Consider the following 18,583-nt stretch of genomic DNA (forward strand, 5'->3'; position numbering starts at 1 on the left):
GCGTAAAACGATAATGATGATGATGATGATGATGATGATGATGACTGAAATTTTAAGACTTCATTTTTTTATGAGCATATATGAGTTAAACTCAGAAGGTGAAGATGGAAGAATTACCAATAAACAGTTTGTCTGCTGTGCTAATGATACTGTCAGCTTGTTGCCTTAAACTTTATAAATTGATATTTTCGTTATCGATATAACACTTCACAAAGGTAAATAGACAATTAGAAGAGTCTAATGGGATATGTAATAAAATACAGATTGACTGTTTATTGAAATTCTAGACAATATTTCAACAATATGTCTATCTTCTTTAGGTTCAAAATAAAATGAGAAAAAAAATGAGACAATTCAAAATTGCAATGGAACTATCCTGTGTCCCTTCCCAAACAAAAATACATCAGCAAATTTTGCTTGTTTGTAACTGATTAAAACAAGAAACGAGAGAGAGAGAGAGAGAGAGAGAGGGAAAGAGAGAGGATAAATACCCATTCAATGGAACCAGAGAGATTTCTCATTGTCAGAGAGACCATAATCCAAATGTGTAGTAGTTCAGGATGACTCCACTTTGATTGGAGATCCAGCTTACGACAAAGGTCCAGCTGCGGATGTTTGGAAGGACTCAAAGCTCCGGTCAGCAACATGCTGAGATGTTGACCACACTGAGGGATGAACTTCAGAGTGGACGGCAACCAGTAGTGGCAGATATTACGTTTTACCAGCCTAATGGTGTGTAAAAAAAGAAAAAAAAAAAAATTACCAATAAATATCTATTCAGAATTTCGTTCAGTAAATTAAAAAACAATTTCTTTGTATTTTAGAGTTTGTGCTTACAGATTGAGTCAAGCTGAGTACATAGGTGATACTTACTCATCTTCATTAGCAAGGCCATCAAGAAGTGTGTTTCTCCAGTCTTGGTCCCAGATACTCACAGTATCTTTGCATCTGGTAAAAAAAAACAAGCAAAATTAACAGTGCATCATCGTCATCATTTTAATGATCACTTTTCCATGCTTGCATGGGTTCTGATGAGACTTATGGAGGCAGATATTCTATGGCCAGATGCCCTTCCTGTTACCAACCCCCACCTGTTTCCAAGTAAAGTAACATTTCCCCATAGCCAGGTAGGTTTTCACAGAATATTGGAAATGAAGGACACTGCTCCTATGACAGTGACACTCATTTATGACTTTCACATTGAGTCAAGGCAAAGAGACATAAGCATATTCTCTCTCTCTCTCTCTCTCTCTCTCACACACACTCTCACACACACACACACACACACACACACACACATGACAAGCTTCTTTCAGTTTCTCTCAGCAAAATCTACTCACAAGACACTTGCCCAAGGTGCCATGCAGTGAGACTGAACCTGAAACCATGTGGTTAGGAAGTAAACTCCTTAACCACACAGCCAAACTTACCCCTATTCACAGAGCTACACCTTCACCAATGGTCACAAAAAATATATACTGGATCAGTTCAATAAATTGGAAAAAAAGGTCAGGCGTTACTGCCAACAGCCATGCTCAAAATGGTGTATTTTATGTGCCACCCGCACAAGAGCCAGTCCACAAGAGCCAGAAAGGCGACGCTGAGCACAGGTGCCATCACGATTTCGCTTTCGTTTGCCCCAACAGCTCATATATATGTGTGTGTGTGTGTGTGTGTGTGTGTGTGTGCGCGTGTGTGTGTGATGGGCTTCTATACAGCTTCTGCCCAGCAAATTTCACTTACAGGGCATATCAACCTAAGAATATAGAGGTAGACACTTGCTTGTTGTAACACACAGCAGTGGGATGGGACCTGTGACCGCATGGTTTAGAAACTGTCCAAAAAACAACAGCCTTAACCTTTCCTGACTAGTGCGATTGATATGGCTAATGTTCAGTTTAAACACACTGAAAGCAATGTTTTCAAGATGTGCATAGGTCAGAGTGAATGTCAGAGTGTTGTAGTTCTGAAGAGGAACTTCACTAGAGAGTGAAGTATTTATTACAAGGGTTGGGAAGTGAAATACTTTCTATGGGAATGGAAAGAGGAGAAACAGGTAAGTTATATGGGTATAGAAGGTACACAGAAAGCTATTTTGAAAGAGCAGAGACCATGCAGTGGCAATAGGAGAGTTAACCCTTTAGCATTCAAATGGGCCATATCTGGCCCAAATAATCTACCTGTTTTGTGTTCAAACTGACTGATTAGGCCTCTCACAACTTCCCTACAATGTCATTTTAAAAGTAAACAAATACATCATCAAAATCTCAAAGCTACAAGATAATGCATGATTAATTCAAAACAGTGTTAAAAAATAAGTGTTACATTTGAAAGAGTAATCTGAATGCTAGAAGGCGAAGGGAAGGAAATTATTTGTCATTAAACTAATTGGCAATGATCCACTCTTAATGAGTGGATCAGTGGATCATTGCCAATTAGTTTAATGACTGGATGTGTGCTACGATGTGTATGCATGTATAATTGTGCAACAGCAGCACCACCATCTGACAGACATATGCACACATACACACACACACAGAATTCAAAAGTAAGATAGACTGCAGTCAGTGGCAAAATGTCCTTACAAAAGACTCACAGAGCAAGTTTGGTCATGTAAACACGGTAAACCTCGCTGGCAGAAGTTACCAGATGATTCGTAGCCATACACATAACCAACTGTGATTTCACTTCTTCCAGGTTAGAGAATGCCTGAAATATAATGTAAAAAATTATCTTTCAATGTTTTTATCATCATAATAACCACCATCACCACAAATGAAAAATGAATATGTAATCATATGCATAATGTGTATATATATATATATATATGTGTGTGTGTATATATATATATATATATATATATATATATATATATATATATATATATATATATATAAAATCATCATCATCATCATCATCGTTTAACGTCTGCTTTCCATGCTAGCATGGATTGGATGATTTGACTGAGGACTGGTGAAACCAGATGGCTACACCAGGCTCCAATCTGATTTGGCAGAGTTTCTACAGCTGGATGCCCTTCCTAATGCCAACCACTCCAGGTGCTTTCTCTGTGGCACTGGCATGGGTGCTTTTTATGTGGTACCAGCACAAGTAGTTTTTATGTAGCTTCAGCACAGGTGTTCTTTACGTGGTACTGGTACGTTATATAAATTTGCTCAGGCTGCTTGATTTATTCTAGTACTGACTGATATATAGACAGTCTTAATCAGAGAATATTTGTGGATCTGGTTGCACCAAAACATAATCATATTCAATTCAGTCAGAACTGTGATCCTTTGATTGTTAGTCTCATGGGATTTTAACAACAAAATTGGTTTTATACTATGGTTAGAAATATGGTCCTCTATTGCAGTGCTACTCAAAGGGGTGGTCAGCAGACTGGTGCTGGTCTGCAAGCTATCAGCTGCCGGTACACTGTGAGTTTCCAGAAAAGAAAGAAACAATAGCATAATTTCAGTAATTTCGCCTTATGCACAGCAGTAAACAACTTATCAGCTTATGTAATATTGTATTAGATATTTACAAAATAAATAGAAGATAAAAAAAAATTGTCAATTTTTATTATATTCATTATATATATAGTTTCCGGTATAAATTAATATTACTAAGAAATATTACTGGTCCCTGGCACATTGGAAAAGAAAACTATCTGGATGCCACAGCAGATAGTTTGAGAAACACTGCTCTATTTAATGTAAACTGTATCTTTGATTGGTAAATATATGTTATATAACATCTCATGTAATTTGTGTCATTAGTCAGTTGTATTTTATATACATTTTCAAGACGTGTGATGGTGTTCTGAGATAAGTCAGGCCTCCAAAAAAAAAAAAAAAGATTGTTGAGGTGAAATTTAAGGAGAATAATTTACTTACATTGTTATATTCCAAAAACTGAAGCAGAGAACTCATCAACTTATATTTCCCTTTCACATACCAAGGTAATGTAATCAACCTCTGAAGCAGTTTTTGTGGTAAGGCATTACCATCCTGACTGCCAAGACTGCGCTCTACATGCCAAATCTGACACATGATGTGGAATATATTGGAAACAGTCTCTGACACACCTTCAACTGGGCTGTCCCAATGCAACCATATTAACTCCAGAGATTGGCTTTCAAGTTTCTCTCGATTTTCTTGGGAGAAACCAGAAGAGTTCTTAATATAGAGTTCAGGAAGAAGTCTCAAATACCTAAGAGAGAAGAAAAAAAAAAGGAAGAAAATTCTATATTAAAATTGAAAACCCTCAAATTAAAGAAAAGAAAAAGGAAAGTGAAATTTGAATAAATAAAAAATTATACAGAAGAAGGGAACCTTACAATGCTTCAAGTGAACTACAATGCTCTTAAAATAAATCTCATCTATCTCATCTAGGTCATCCCATAGGATGCCCCAAGACTATTTCCAAACGTTTTCCCCATTCATCTCGATCTTCCATAATGGTCCTCAGCTCCTGTACCCCTTCCATATCAGTATCCTCCAGCAAGATGTCGATATAGACACACACACACACGACAGGCTTTGACATTAGTTTCCATTTACCAAATTCACTCACAAAGCATTGGTAAGTCTGGGACTATAGTAGAAGACACTTGCCCAAGGTACCACCAGTGGGACTGAACCCAAAACCACGTAGTCACAAAGCAAGCTTCTTTACCACATGGCTACGCCTGTTTATACATGAATAAAGTTGATTGAAAAATACTGTAGGAAAACAGATTCAACCAAAGATGGAATACAGAATAAAGAGAAAGACTGAGTAATAAACACAGAATGGGAAGACATATTCCTACTTGCAGATGGGGATTGGAGGTGCAGGGTTTAGTGGCGAGGGTGTTGAACTCGTGATTGTGGATTGTGGTTTTGATTTCTGGACTGTGCGATGAATGGTGTTCTTGAGCAAAACGCTTCCTTTCAGTTTGTTCCAGTTCACTTGGCTGATAAAAATGAGTAATTCTGCAAGAGACTGGCATCCTATCCAGGGAGAAATATATATGCCAGAGAAACTGGGAAACCTGCCCTATGCTCATTAAGGAATAATGTGGACAAACCATTCATTGATAGGAAATTAATCTGTGTTAAACGTAAGGGGACTTGTGAGATGAAATACCATGTTATTTGCAATATTAAATATATAATAAAATGAAATGTTGTGTTACCTGCTGTACCAGATGTGTAGTAAGTTGAAACTGTGGTAGTCTAGTGAGATGGTTTTGCACATTTTATAAATTGTAAAGAACAATCTCATAATTAGAGGAACATTCATGTTGGTTCCCTCAATGTGTTCCTCTAGCAAAAGAAAAGGATTCTCAGTAGAAGAAATGAAACCACGGACGAGAGAGAGACATCCAAATTTGTCGCTACGAATTGCACCAATGTGAGGAGACTTCTTCTCAAAGTCTACACTGTTTCTCAAGATTTGCTCCCAGTTTAACAATTTTTTGTGCTGATCTAAGATAACAAACAAATGGAAATATTTTTAAAATTCAGAACAAATATATAACACAAAAGTTAATTCTAGAAAATTTTAATAATTTCAAACAAGATTTTCTATGCTTAATTTTTGTTCAAAGGTTATTGTTATTATTATCAATATCCCACAAATGGCAAAGAGCTGGCAGAATCATTAGGCGGTTGGCATATCTTCTGACTCTTTATGTTCTGAGTTCAAATTTCACAAAGTTTGTCTTTGCCTTTCATCCTTTCAAGGTCAATAAAATAAGTCCCAGTAGAACACTGGGGTTGATGTAATCAACTTAATTCTCCACTAAAACTACCAGCCTTATGCCAAAATTTGAAACAATTACCATCACCTTTGTATGGGGGAATGGATCAACAGAATCATTAAAACGATTATAAGTTTTGGTGATGGACAAAGTGATGGAAATACACTGTTATCTATATTAGTAAAGTGATGATAAAAATTGTGATTGCAGTAATAGTGACAATTATAAGGATAATGTTGTTAAAGGATGAGACAGAAATGACCACTTACTTAAGATGGTCAAACTACTCCAGAAGAGACTGCAGATAGTAACAGGATTACAAGGCAGAGAATTTAGCATCATGGAATAGGCAGTACCTGCAAGCAGGACGGTTTCGGAACTACAGTGCTGAAAAGAAAAGTTGTGATAGATTAGGCAACAGGTCCATGGTAGTCTCACTACTGACCAGAAAAGAAGTAAAAACAGGGTCACATTTTTATCCCACTTCTCAACAGTTAATTGGAAAAAAAATAACAGAATCCTTTTAAACAGGTGCCAGGATGGAGTAGCATAGTCCTTTTAGTTTCACTGTCAAATAGATGATGGTGATGACGATATTAATTAAAAAAAAATGTTTCTACCAATAAACATACATACACACAGATACAAACATGAATTTATTTTTCCCTCATTTATATATCATCATCATTGTTTAACGTCTGCCTTCCATGCTAGCATGGGTTGGACGATTTGACTGAGGACTGGTGAACCAGATGGCTACACCAGGCTCCAATCTGATCTGGCAGAGTTTCTACAGCTGGATGCCCTTCCTAACGCCAACCACTCCGAGAGTGTAGTGGGTGCTTTTACGTGCCACCGGCACGAAAGCCAGTCAGGCGGTACTGACATATCTTTCTGTTGTGTCTGGGGTGAGTCATTCTCTTTTAGTGCCTTATAATTTAACACACTCACTGGTAAAATTTTCCACTCGTTTACTTATTTATTTTTCTACAATTTTCATTGTGTCTCGCAACCTTTTCAATAGTTTATTGAAAAGGTTGCAAGACGCAACAAAAATTTTAGAAAAATAAAGAAGGAAATAAGTGGAAATTTTACCTGTGAGTGTATTAAATTATAAGGCACCAAAAGAGAACGACTCTCTCCAGACACAACAGTATATGCTTCAACACATAAAGAATCTTGCAAACCAAATCCAAAAACGAAATATATATCTTTCTGTTTCTCTCTATATAAACACACACACACACACATACAGCTTATACATTTGCAGTTCATATTGTACTGATGATAACGATGATCACACACACACACACACACACACTGCTTATACTTAAGCATATGCACACACATATTCATATATACTTGTGGTCCACAACATACAATAGATGGAAATGTTGGGTTAAAATAAAGTTTACCGATTCTGCAAGTACTACCAGTAGGCTTTGTACCAATGAAGTGAGTGGTGAGGATGTGTCATTGACTTGAAGACTGAGATGTAATTTGGTTTGCTGAGGAAAATGTTGAAACAGCACCAGTGTGGTCTGAAAGTATACAGGCATAAATGACAAGGAATGTGTTTAATAAGCAACAATGTCATCATGTGGGAGAAGGCAAGATATCATTGTGAAAGGAAAATAAATTGAGACAGCATCTAGACAATCAAAGTAATTTAATCAATATATATATATAGCAATAGATGCTAGTTTATAATTATCACATGATATCAGGACAAGGGTACACAAACATATACACGTATATACACAAGATTTTTTTTTCAGTTTCTGTCGCACAAATACACTCATAAGGTTTTGGTCAGTCTGGGGCTATAGTAGAAGACACTTGCCCAAGGTGTCATGCAGTAGGACTGAACCTGAGACGACATGGTTGGGAAGCAAGCTTCTTAGCCACCCAGCCATGGCTGTGCCTAGTATGGTATTTCTTAGTTCTATATATATAGGCTGTTGCTATATGGTGAAATTTTTAATCTAGGTTATTTTACAGTATATGAAGCGGTACTTCATTGTTCTTAGAATGATGAGATGGTGTATAGAGTAATTTGGCAGAGCAAATATTTTAAGAGTTAGATATTCTTTTTATCAACTGTCAAAAAGGTGTAAAACCAGTTCTCTGATTGGCAGATTGAAAGGTAAGAAGATTATTGTACCAATCATAAAACAATGGCTGTAACCTGATTTAAAACATATCCCTATGTATCCAATACTCCAACAACTTAACATCATATCTACTGTGATTTTATGCATGATATTCTAATTTCAGGTTACTTTTTTCCCTAAACACCTTCCCAGATGATATTGTTTCCAATATCAAAGTAGAATCACTAAATAAAATTAAGAATAAGAATCAAATACATAACAAAATGCTTGCAGAGGAAATGAACTCAAGGCTTTTAAACTAGCAGACTAACACTATATCCAGTCAGCCATTTTATGAGAGACTGAATATTGGCACTCCATTGGTTTGTGACAATGAGTGTTCCAGTTGATAAGATCAATGGAACAACCTGCTCATGAAATTAACATGCAAGTAGCTGAGTATTCCACAGACACGAGTGCTCTTAACATAGTTCTCAGAGATTCAGCAGGATACAGAATGTGACAAGGCTGGCCCTTTGAATTACAGGTACCACTCATTTTAGCCAGCTGAGTGGACTGGAGCAACGATAAATAAAGTGTCTTGCTCAAGGACACAACAGGCTGTCAGAAATCAAATTTACAGATTTATGATCATGAGCTAAACACTTTAACCACTAAGCCATGCACCTTCACTAAAACTGAATAAAAGTGATAAAAGGAACAATGAAAATATAAGGTTTACCTTGACAGTTGAATAGAGAAGGTCAGAGGTAGTGTTTACATTGAGGGCCAAACTTATGTGTTTGTGTAGTATATTACAGACCTGTGGGTAGGAATCAACAATCAATGGCTGCACTTCTGCACACTGCTCGATTAAATGACCGACTGAAAATAGAAATATGTTTCAAAATTAACAAAGATGAACGAGACCTGGAGCAGCAAGAACACTGCAACAAACAATAAACTATGACTGATACAACAAACCTTTTATAAGAGTAATTGTATTGTATGGATGTGAAACGTGCATATAGTGATTTCAAAATTTGGCACAAGGCCTGCAACATTGGGGGAGGTGGCCAGTTGATTACATCAACACCCCACCCAATGCTCAACTGGTACTTATTTCATCGATTCCAAAAGGATGAAAGGCAAAATCAACCTTGGGGGATTTAGAACTCAAAACAAAGACAGATGAAATGCTGCCAAGCATTTTGCTCAGTGTGGTAATGATTCTGCCAGCTCATCGCCTACATGCATATATTAAAAAGAAAACAAAAACACATCGAGAGCAAATTGTCATCACCTGAAATGACGGGACAAACAAGGACAGACAGACAAACAGTTGAAGTTGATTATATCGACCCCAGTGCGTAACTGGTACTTATTTAATCAACCCCAAAAGGATGAAAGGCAAAGTCGACCTCGGTTGAATTTGAACTCAGAACGTAAAGATAGACGAAATACCGCTAAGCAGTTCGCTCGGTGTGCTAGCGTTTCTTATTTCTTTATTGCCCACAAGGGACTAAACATAGAGGGAACAAACAAGGACAGACAAACGGATTAAGTCGATTATATTGACCCCAGTGCATAACTGGTACTTATTTAATCAACCCCAAAAGGATGAAAGGCAAAGTTGACCTTGGTGGAATTTGAACTCAGAACATAGCGACAGACGAAATACCGCTAAGCATTTCGCCCGGTGTGCTAACGTTTCTGGCAGCTCACCGCTGGTTACTTAGTTTCCATGGCAAATAACTGAACAAGGTCACAACATTGTCCTTGAATGAGACACCAGTCCATTGCAGGGTACAAGGCCAGTAATTTGGTGGGGAGAGAGCATTGACCCCAATACTTGATTGGTATTTTATTAATCGACTAGTCTCCTCCCCACAATAAATATGGCAAAGTAGACAGTAGATGACGATGAACTAAATGTTCTACAATCTCCTGTTTTAAATAGAGGATGCATGGGATAATGTAGTTATCCAAAAAGTGAGGATGGTCATGACCGAAATGTTTTTGACGATATGTCAGCTTGATTAGAGCTGATGTGAGCTTAAACAAATAACAATACAAATAGATGAGATTTAAGCAATGCACTTGACAAACACAGGCAGCTAACCAATGCAGGATAACATACAAATAAACAATCTCGACAACAGCTGAGTAACACAGACAAAAGATGGCTAAACAACGTAGACAACAGACCAAATGAGGAAACCTTTACAGAGTATCTCAATTTGTTAAAAATAGCAGTTAAATCTCCTTTAAATTACATCCTACATCATCATTTTGCAGCCACTTTCCATGATGGCTGTCGAAATCAATTTTCATTTGCTAATCACTTCACAAAGCACAAGACAACCTGACCAATTAAGTCAACATGTGAGATAACACAACCAAAAGGTTGATTACAGAAGAATAGAAACATGAAAAGTTTTCAGATGAGAAAAAAAGTAAAATGTCAGTTAATTAATGCTGAGAAGTAAGTTAATTAATTAAACACACAAGTCACTTAAGTGATCAATACTGATAAGATGATTATAAGTCAGTCAGTTGAACAGACAAATAGAAATCAGTGAAATTACTGAAACAGTTAAGAACACAGATGAGTTAAAATGAGAGAAATTCAGAATAATTGAATACCTAAGAAAACATATCAGCAATCTAATAATCCTGTCTACTAAAGAGGCACAAGGCCTGAACATATTAGGGAGGGGACTAGTCGATTACATCGACTCCAGTATTTCACTGGTACTTAATTTATCAACCCCAAAAGGATGAAAGGCAAAGTCAACCTTGGTGGAATTTGAACTCAGAATGTAAGGACAGATGAAATGTCACTAAGCATTTCACCCGGCGTGCTAACAATTCTGCCAGCTTTCGGCAATCTAATAATGATAGAAAAGGCCAGAGATCTATCAACAGACTAAAATGTCACGTCAGAGGTTAGTTGACAGATCAATATTGATAATGCTATAGGGCAGTAAGCTGGCAGAATCGTTAGCACACCGGGCGAAATGCTTAGAGCTATTTCATCTACCATTACATTCTGAGTTCAAATCCCACCGAGGTCGACTTTGCCTTTTATCCTTTCAGGGTCAATTAAATAAGTACCAGTTATGCACTGGGGTCGATGTAATCAACTTAATCCCTTTGTATGTCCTTGTTTGTCCCTTCTATGTTTAGCCCCTTGTAGGCAATAAAGAAATAAATATTGATAATGTTCAATGACTGATCAATCCAATACTGGATTGTAATAACATAACAATCCATCACAAGGTTCAATCTTTGTTGCAGTGTAATGGCTTGTGTGTTGTCAATGATCCTGAAAGCTATGCCAACAGAACACCAATTCCTGGTAGAGTTTCCCATGTTGGACAAGTTGAAAGATAGGGGAAAGAATAATATGAACCACTTCATCACCAGGCTGAAAATGGGTTTGCAAAAGGGCCAACACCCCTACTTAGAAACAAGAAACAAAGTTACAGAAACATCGATGACAGTTCAAAACCAACAAGACCCGAGAGAAGAAGGGATACACATGTCAAGCCCTGACCTGGAACCACCAGAAGGGAGGTGGAGGAGAGGGTAATGGGTAAAAATCCCCTTTGGTCACGAATGACCATGGGATTGCACCTAGAAAGTTACACTCCAAGGCACAAGCCCAGGCAAAGTTGTTTGTGGAAGACCAGCAGTTGCCCATGCATACTAGCCTCCACTCTCCATGCCATTGATGTTATCCAAGAGAAAGGCAAAGGCTGATACAGCTTGGCACCAGTGACATCGCAACTCATTTCTACAGCTGAGTGAACTGGAGCAATGTGAAATAAAGTGTCTTGCTCAAGAACACAATACACAACTCGGTCCAGGAATCAAACTCACTACTTCATTATTGTGAGCCAGATGCTCTAACCACTGAGCCATGTGTTTTTACGTGGAGGAGAGGACATCCTAAAAATAGCTGGAGGTAGGATAGCAGCTGGAAAGAAGAAGAAATGACAGTCAAGAGTCAAGATCAGTGAAAAATGTTGTTGATGGCTTATGCTCCATAGGGAGGGCAGGGCTTAAGAATAATGTATTAACAATATAACAATGAACAGGCTTTGTTATTTACGACACATATTAAATAACTGCAAACATTACATATGGCAGGAGCTCCAGATAGGCTTAAGGGCTTAATTATGGTGACAAAATAAGATTCTATTTTCAATGTGATCAATCTATAAATTCCTTCTTTTTAACAAGATAAAAAACCAAGATAGTAAAGTAAAATATTACTATCACACATTTTTTTTTTATCCTTACAACACAAACTTATTCTATTTCAAGACGAGGTGAGAGCTTCTATGTGGCCACCTCACTTGCTAAAGAAAGCAACAAAATTTCCCTCAAATCAAATTTAGCATTTTAAAAGGGAAAATGAGCAAGGCATATTGGGGTAATGTATCACCATCATTATTATTTAATATCTCCTTTTCCATGTTTTCATGGTCCAGATGGAATTTGTTGTGGCAGGTTTTCAACAGCCAGATGCCCTTCCTGCCACCAACGCCCACCCATTTCCAAGGAAGGGAATATTTGCCCATGGCTAGAAATGTTTGTTATGGAAAACTGATAAGAAAGGTATGATGCTGGTGCTTATTTACAACGATCACATGATGTCAAGACAAGGGAACACACACACACACACACACACATGCGTATGCAATGGGTGTCTTTCAGTTTCCGTCTACCAACTCTGGGGTATTAGCAGAAGACAACTGCCCAAGCTGTCATGCAGTGGGACTGAACCAGAGACCACGTGGTTGAGAAGTGTTGTGTATTGAACTCCTAATGAATATATAACAAATGCTGTACATTTGTTTAAATAATTAAAAAAACCACCAGTGACATGGCATGCATGAATTTTATGTGAACTTGTCCATTTGTTTTCTATATATTGCAATTAAAATAAACAGGGACACAAAAATTGATTCCATTGCTACAGGATTACAGTTGCTGTTGTTACCCCTTCTCATACATTCCGTTGTTGGTTGTGCTTCCACTACAGCAAGATAGAAATTTGCAGTTTACGGCTATTTGATCCTTGTTCCTATACCTATGCTAAGTAAATTACAAGAAGCAAGCTTCTTAACCATGCAGTTCACATGCCTGTGCCTCATAATAATTCATGTGCAAAATACCATTCAGTGAGGTCAATCCAGTCTAAGTACATAAAGCATAAACATGACAAGTATTGCTTCAGATGAAAAATGGAGATTATATTATTCGAAACATAGTGATTTACCAAAACATAACAAGGTAGATAAGGTTTACAATGTGAAACATTTCCCAATAGGAAATAAATATTGTGGAGAGAGATAAGAATGAGCTGGACTGCTTACATTTACTCATTGTGGCAGAAGTCATATGCGAGTCAGAGGACAAATGACTGAGAAACACAAAGCTTATCTCTTCCATCAACAGGGCATGTGGTATTGGTTCCAAGAGCTGAAAGACAAACAAACATTTATTGAATTTCAGTAGTGATTTATAGAAAATTAAGAAAATCTTTAGAAAAATAAACAAACGAAAGATTGGTCGACTTAAGACATGTCTTTAAAAAAAAAAACACAACAGCCATGATGTTAAGTTGTGGGGCTACTGACCACATGCTTGTGAATTCAAACCTTATAACATGGTATGTATGGAGGGTGACTAAGTGACTAATTCCACTACTGCTTCATGCTTGAGTGAACAGTGAACCATGAACATCCAGCTGTAAAAATAATTGTTCTAACAATATGCCACTCTCTCGATTTATATACATGAAAGCCATCCTGAAATTTAAAACAGTAAAAATATTGAAAATATAAGGATTGGATATTGTTTAAATATCCAATTAAAAATATATTTCACATTTATTTAAAAGAATTTTTTTGATATTTTTGCAAAAGCGAATACAGTGTTTATTGGATACCTGTCCTTCCTATTACTAATCATTTACTTGTGTCATAAACACACTAAGGTAAATAGAAAAAACATGTTCCATGCTTCAGTACACAGTTTAATGTAGTATGGCATGTTCTGTGTCGTATTTGTTAGTTTATAGTTAGCTTTCCTTGAATTTTATTAATCAGTTTAAAGCCAGGTTCAAGGCTTTCCATGTGAGCTTATTTTAGTTGAGACTAAAACTTGCTAAATTTGACCCTGGCACATACAAAGTTTGTTTGAAGAAAGACTTGTTCTAAATATTAACAAATCTAATTACCTCTATAAAGATAATTAAACTGTAATTTCTAAATCAAATCCCCACATAATGCAGATTATATAACCAAATACATTTTCTTTATAAAAAGTTATGCATAATCTGTTTCACATTATTCAACAATGAGTTAGATAAGTGTACAAGTTTCAATACATGAGAGCAGGATTGCTTTAAAGTATTTTACAGCCAGTGACTCTACTAAACAATTGCTTACATGGTTCTTAAAGATTGTCATATGTATTTTAACCCTTTAGCATTCAGATTACTCAAATCTAATGCTTTGATTCTAATGCAGATCAAATCTAATGCTTATTTGTTCACATTGTTTTAAATCAATCATGCACTATCTAATAGCTTCAAGATTTCAAAGATGCAGTTGTTTATTTTTAGAATGACATTATAAGGTAGATGGCAGAGGCCAGATCTGTCCAGTTTGAACATAAAACAGATAGAATATTTGGACTGGATATGGCTGGTTTGAATACTAAAGGGTTAAATAAATAAGGAAAACAGGAGCATTTCAGATCAATGATCAAGTATTGTTAATCATTCAGTCGTTTACGCGTTGGTACAAAATTGTGGTTTACCTTTTTGAAACATCTGGCAAGACTGGAGGTTTCAATGCAAGCAATGTAACAAGCCAGTACTGCAGTTGTATAGTCTTGAATAAAATGACATTCTTCTGATTCCTGTATCAGAGATAAGAGTTTCTCAGAAGATGCCTCAATCTCCTTTACCAACTTATGCCGGTCGATGGGTCTGAAGAGAATTGAAACAAACAAAATATCGTTATTATAGTGAGATAATAATTTCCATTACTTATAAACATAAAGAAACAAAACATCAGACTTTGTATATATGCATATGCACTCATATCAGACTTACTTAGCATGGAGAACATCCCAGACTGAGTTGGCATAATCTTTGATAAGCTTTTGTAACACTGGGTTCCCAGCAACTTTGGTCCTGGCACTCTCTAAATGGTGCTGGTCCATTCCTGAAAAAATAAAAACAAGGAACAAAATCAAATATATAATTAAAACTAACTACAGAATGTATTTTGTTATGTCAACATGATTAAGGATTTGTGTAACAAAATAAAGTCAATGGCAGGAGATGCTGCATAAGTGGTGAAGAGTGGGTACATTAGTGATGTATAAGGAAATATGGACGAATGATATATGAATGAAATATGAGGGAATGTGAGACAGGAGTAGCAAAATATATGATGTTAATAGATAGATATTTAGTATAATACATCTTTTCACAAATCACAGTGTCTATAGACTCAGTGCTTCACTTCACATTAGTAGTGATCTCAGCAGCAGCATACCCTTCTACCCAGGTACATCCAGGCCACCAATTTCTCCAAGTCCCCTTACTGTGTATCATCCCTCAAACTCCACACAAAACATTGCAAGTTCTTGCTTCCCAGAATTGCAATCCACTGAATATCAACAACATCATTTAGTATGTGTTATTGCCAGAGACACTGCCTTGCTTTATTGACAAGCTTATGAGTAAAAATAAAAAAAAATTATCCTGGATAGGAAACCAGTCTCTCACAGGTTAAATTTCTCTCAAATTTTGATACATTCACTACAAGCTCAGTTCTTGTGGGGTGATGGATTGTGTGTCTCAATGAATCTGAGAGCTATGCAAATGGAGCACAGGCTCCTGACAGGGACTCCCACGATGGACAGGTTAAAGGACAGAGGCCAGACTAATATGGACCACCTGTTCCAAGAGGTAAAAATGTGTTTGCATAGGGCCAACACCCCAAACTGGAAAAAAATCTAAGTTACAGAAGCATCAATGACAATTTAAAACTATGACCTGGGAGGGGAGGCTTAAAAAAAGGACAAGCCAGAGTTGAAAAGTCATTAATGGCTTACCTCCAGAGAGAGCAAAGGGCTTAAGTAAGTCTTGATACATATTTCTTATAACTAAATAATATTGAGAATCAAAGAGAAAAAGTGTTCTACTCAAGGACCCAATGAAGTAGCTGCAGTGGACTGAATCCATAACCTATAAGCTGGTACCTTATCCAATCAGCCATTTAACCTCTACCTGAATAATTAAGTGAATGTCTGAAATGAGTTATAATTAACACAATTATAATTTTTCAATTAGAGATGTCTGGCATCTTGCTGTACTCAAGAAGACCCGTATTCCACAACAGAAGTGTTAAGACTGGTTAAGCAGTGCCACATAAAAGCACCCAGTAAACTCTGTAAAATGGTTGGCATTAGGAAGGGCATCCAGCCAAAGAAACCATACCAAAACAGACTGGAGTCTGGTGCAGCTCCCCAGCTTGCTAGCTTTGGTCAAACTATCCAACCCATACGTACCCTAAAATTAGTTCTAAGGGAGATTCAGTGTGACACAGAAGGTGGCATGGCTGGCCCTTTGAATTGCTGGTACAGCTCATTTGTGAAATAGAGTATCTTGCTCAAGGACACAACATGTCACCAGGAATCAAATTCATGACCTGACAATCGTGAACCTGATACCCAAACCACAAAGCCACGTGCCTTCACATCTTCACATGAGAGCAATTATCTTTTAACATTAAATGTAAGAATAATTATATTTAACAGCTGGATGACCTTCCTGCCAGTAATCACTCAACTGTGAAGTAAGTAGGAAGTGGAACTTGTTTCTTTTGCTCAGTCAGGTTAACTGGACCAAGCAGAGTCATGTGCCTTGCTTGGAGTGTTGGTGGTGGTGGTGGTGGGACACAATAACATGGCTACAATAGAAAGTTTTAAATACACAGTCATTTGGTTAGTAGGTAACTCCACCATTTTACTCTCACAGTGTACTTTTACTTCCATCAAAATTAGGTGGTGAACGAAATTAATTCTGAGCAACGAGGTAATGACACATAATTATACAAAATCTGAGTAGTTGAAAGTCTGTGAAAACAGAAGGGAGCAAAAAGTGATGGAGGAGGGGCTGAACTGAACTAAATAAGACCAGTTTGTGTATCAGGTTCCAAAGTGAGTAATGGGTGTCTTAACCCTTTTGATACAACGTAACTGTGACTGCCCTTGGATACAAACTTCTTGTTTTAACCTTTCAGCATTCAGATTATTTTGTCAAATGCTATGCTGGTCTGTGAAGGTGCATGGCTCAGTGGTTAGAGCATCAGAAAGAATGGATGTTAAAAAATGACGATGATGATGTGGTTTTAAATTTTGGCACAAGGTAGAGCAATTTTAAGGGGAGGTGGCTTGGTGATTTCACTGATGTTAGTGCTCAATTAGTACTTATTTTATTGACTCGAAAATGATGAAAAGCAAAGTTGACCTTGACAGGAATTGAACTCAGAATGTAAAGAGTCAGATGAAATGCTGCTAAGCATTTTGTCTGATATACTAACAAATGAGTCAGGTTGCTGCCTCAACTAATAATACATATAACAATATCAGTAATTTTGAATGGAGAAAGCAATTAATTAAATTGACGCTAGTACTTGACTTCTTTATTTGGTGCATTAATTTATCAGCTTTGGAAAGATGATAGGCAAGTTGACCTCAGCAGAACTTGAACCTAGAACTTAAAGTGCAGGACCAAATACTGCATGGTATTTTGTCTGACATGCTAATGATTTTGCCAAATAATAATTTCTTGTACAGATGCCACTGCAACTGTTACCACCATCACCATCATTCTGGCTCTAAGCCAGAAATTTTGGAAGAAGACAAATGTTTGATCATATCTTTCCCAGTACTTGAATGGTACTTTATTTTTATCAAACCCAGAAGGACAAAAAACAAAGTCAACCTTGGCAGGATTTGAACTAAAAATGTAAAGAGCTGAAACAAATAGTGCAAAGCACTTTACAGACACTCAAAGGGTTCTGCAAATCAACCACCCTGATGTAAGAATTTCTAAAATAAGCACCAGGCCAGAAAAATTAAGGAGGGGACAGTCTGTTATTATACTGGTTAAAAATTTCGACACAAGGCCAGCAATTTCAGGAGAGGGACTAAGTTGATTACATCAACCTCAGGGCTCAACTGATACTTATTTCGTCAACCCCAAGAGGCAAAGTTGACCTCAGAAGGATTCGAACTCAGAACATAAAAACAGATGAAATGCCTCTAAGTACACAGCATATTAACAAGTCTGCCAGCTCACTGCCTTAGCCTGTTGTTTTAATAACCCTAATATTTCACTGGTACTTTATTTTGTCAAACCCAACGCAGTTGACTTTGCTAGTATTTGAACTTGGGAAATAACTAAATACCTCAAGACACTCAGTTACGATCTGCCAATCAACCACCCTTTAATAATAATAATAATAATAAGAAGAAGAAGAAGAAAACATTATAGGAATACTAAAGATGATAATGATGGTGGTGGTGATAATGATTATGATGATGATGATCTTGCAAGGAATGTGTGAAACATTAAGTTCCTCAATACAAATGGTTTGAGCAGGTTGGTGGTGCTTGCATGAAGAACACATTTCTTTTACTTTTTTTT

At 36.9% G+C, this 18,583-nt stretch overlaps 1 protein-coding gene across 1 annotated transcript in view; it reads right to left on the minus strand.

Annotated features, from left to right (window-relative positions):
* The window catches only part of LOC106875370 (tRNA (32-2'-O)-methyltransferase regulator THADA), a 72,903-nt gene that overhangs the window by 37,217 nt on the left and 17,103 nt on the right, over window positions 1-18,583 (minus strand). The window contains exons 2-12 of the mRNA XM_014923467.3: window positions 14,975-15,086; window positions 14,677-14,848; window positions 13,227-13,332; window positions 8,582-8,724; window positions 7,162-7,287; window positions 6,016-6,133; window positions 5,180-5,471; window positions 3,897-4,212; window positions 2,597-2,709; window positions 874-948; window positions 492-726 (exon numbers count right to left, since the gene is read on the minus strand). Of these exons, the coding sequence (XP_014778953.2) occupies window positions 492-726; window positions 874-948; window positions 2,597-2,709; window positions 3,897-4,212; window positions 5,180-5,471; window positions 6,016-6,133; window positions 7,162-7,287; window positions 8,582-8,724; window positions 13,227-13,332; window positions 14,677-14,848; window positions 14,975-15,084 (1,806 nt within the window). The 5' untranslated portion in view covers window positions 15,085-15,086. The remainder of the gene's footprint in view (window positions 1-491; window positions 727-873; window positions 949-2,596; window positions 2,710-3,896; window positions 4,213-5,179; window positions 5,472-6,015; window positions 6,134-7,161; window positions 7,288-8,581; window positions 8,725-13,226; window positions 13,333-14,676; window positions 14,849-14,974; window positions 15,087-18,583) is intronic.

This window comes from Octopus bimaculoides, chromosome 4 (assembly GCF_046866305.1).
Source record: "Octopus bimaculoides isolate indiv1 chromosome 4, ASM4686630v1, whole genome shotgun sequence".
Classification (NCBI taxonomy): domain Eukaryota; kingdom Metazoa; phylum Mollusca; class Cephalopoda; order Octopoda; family Octopodidae; genus Octopus; species Octopus bimaculoides.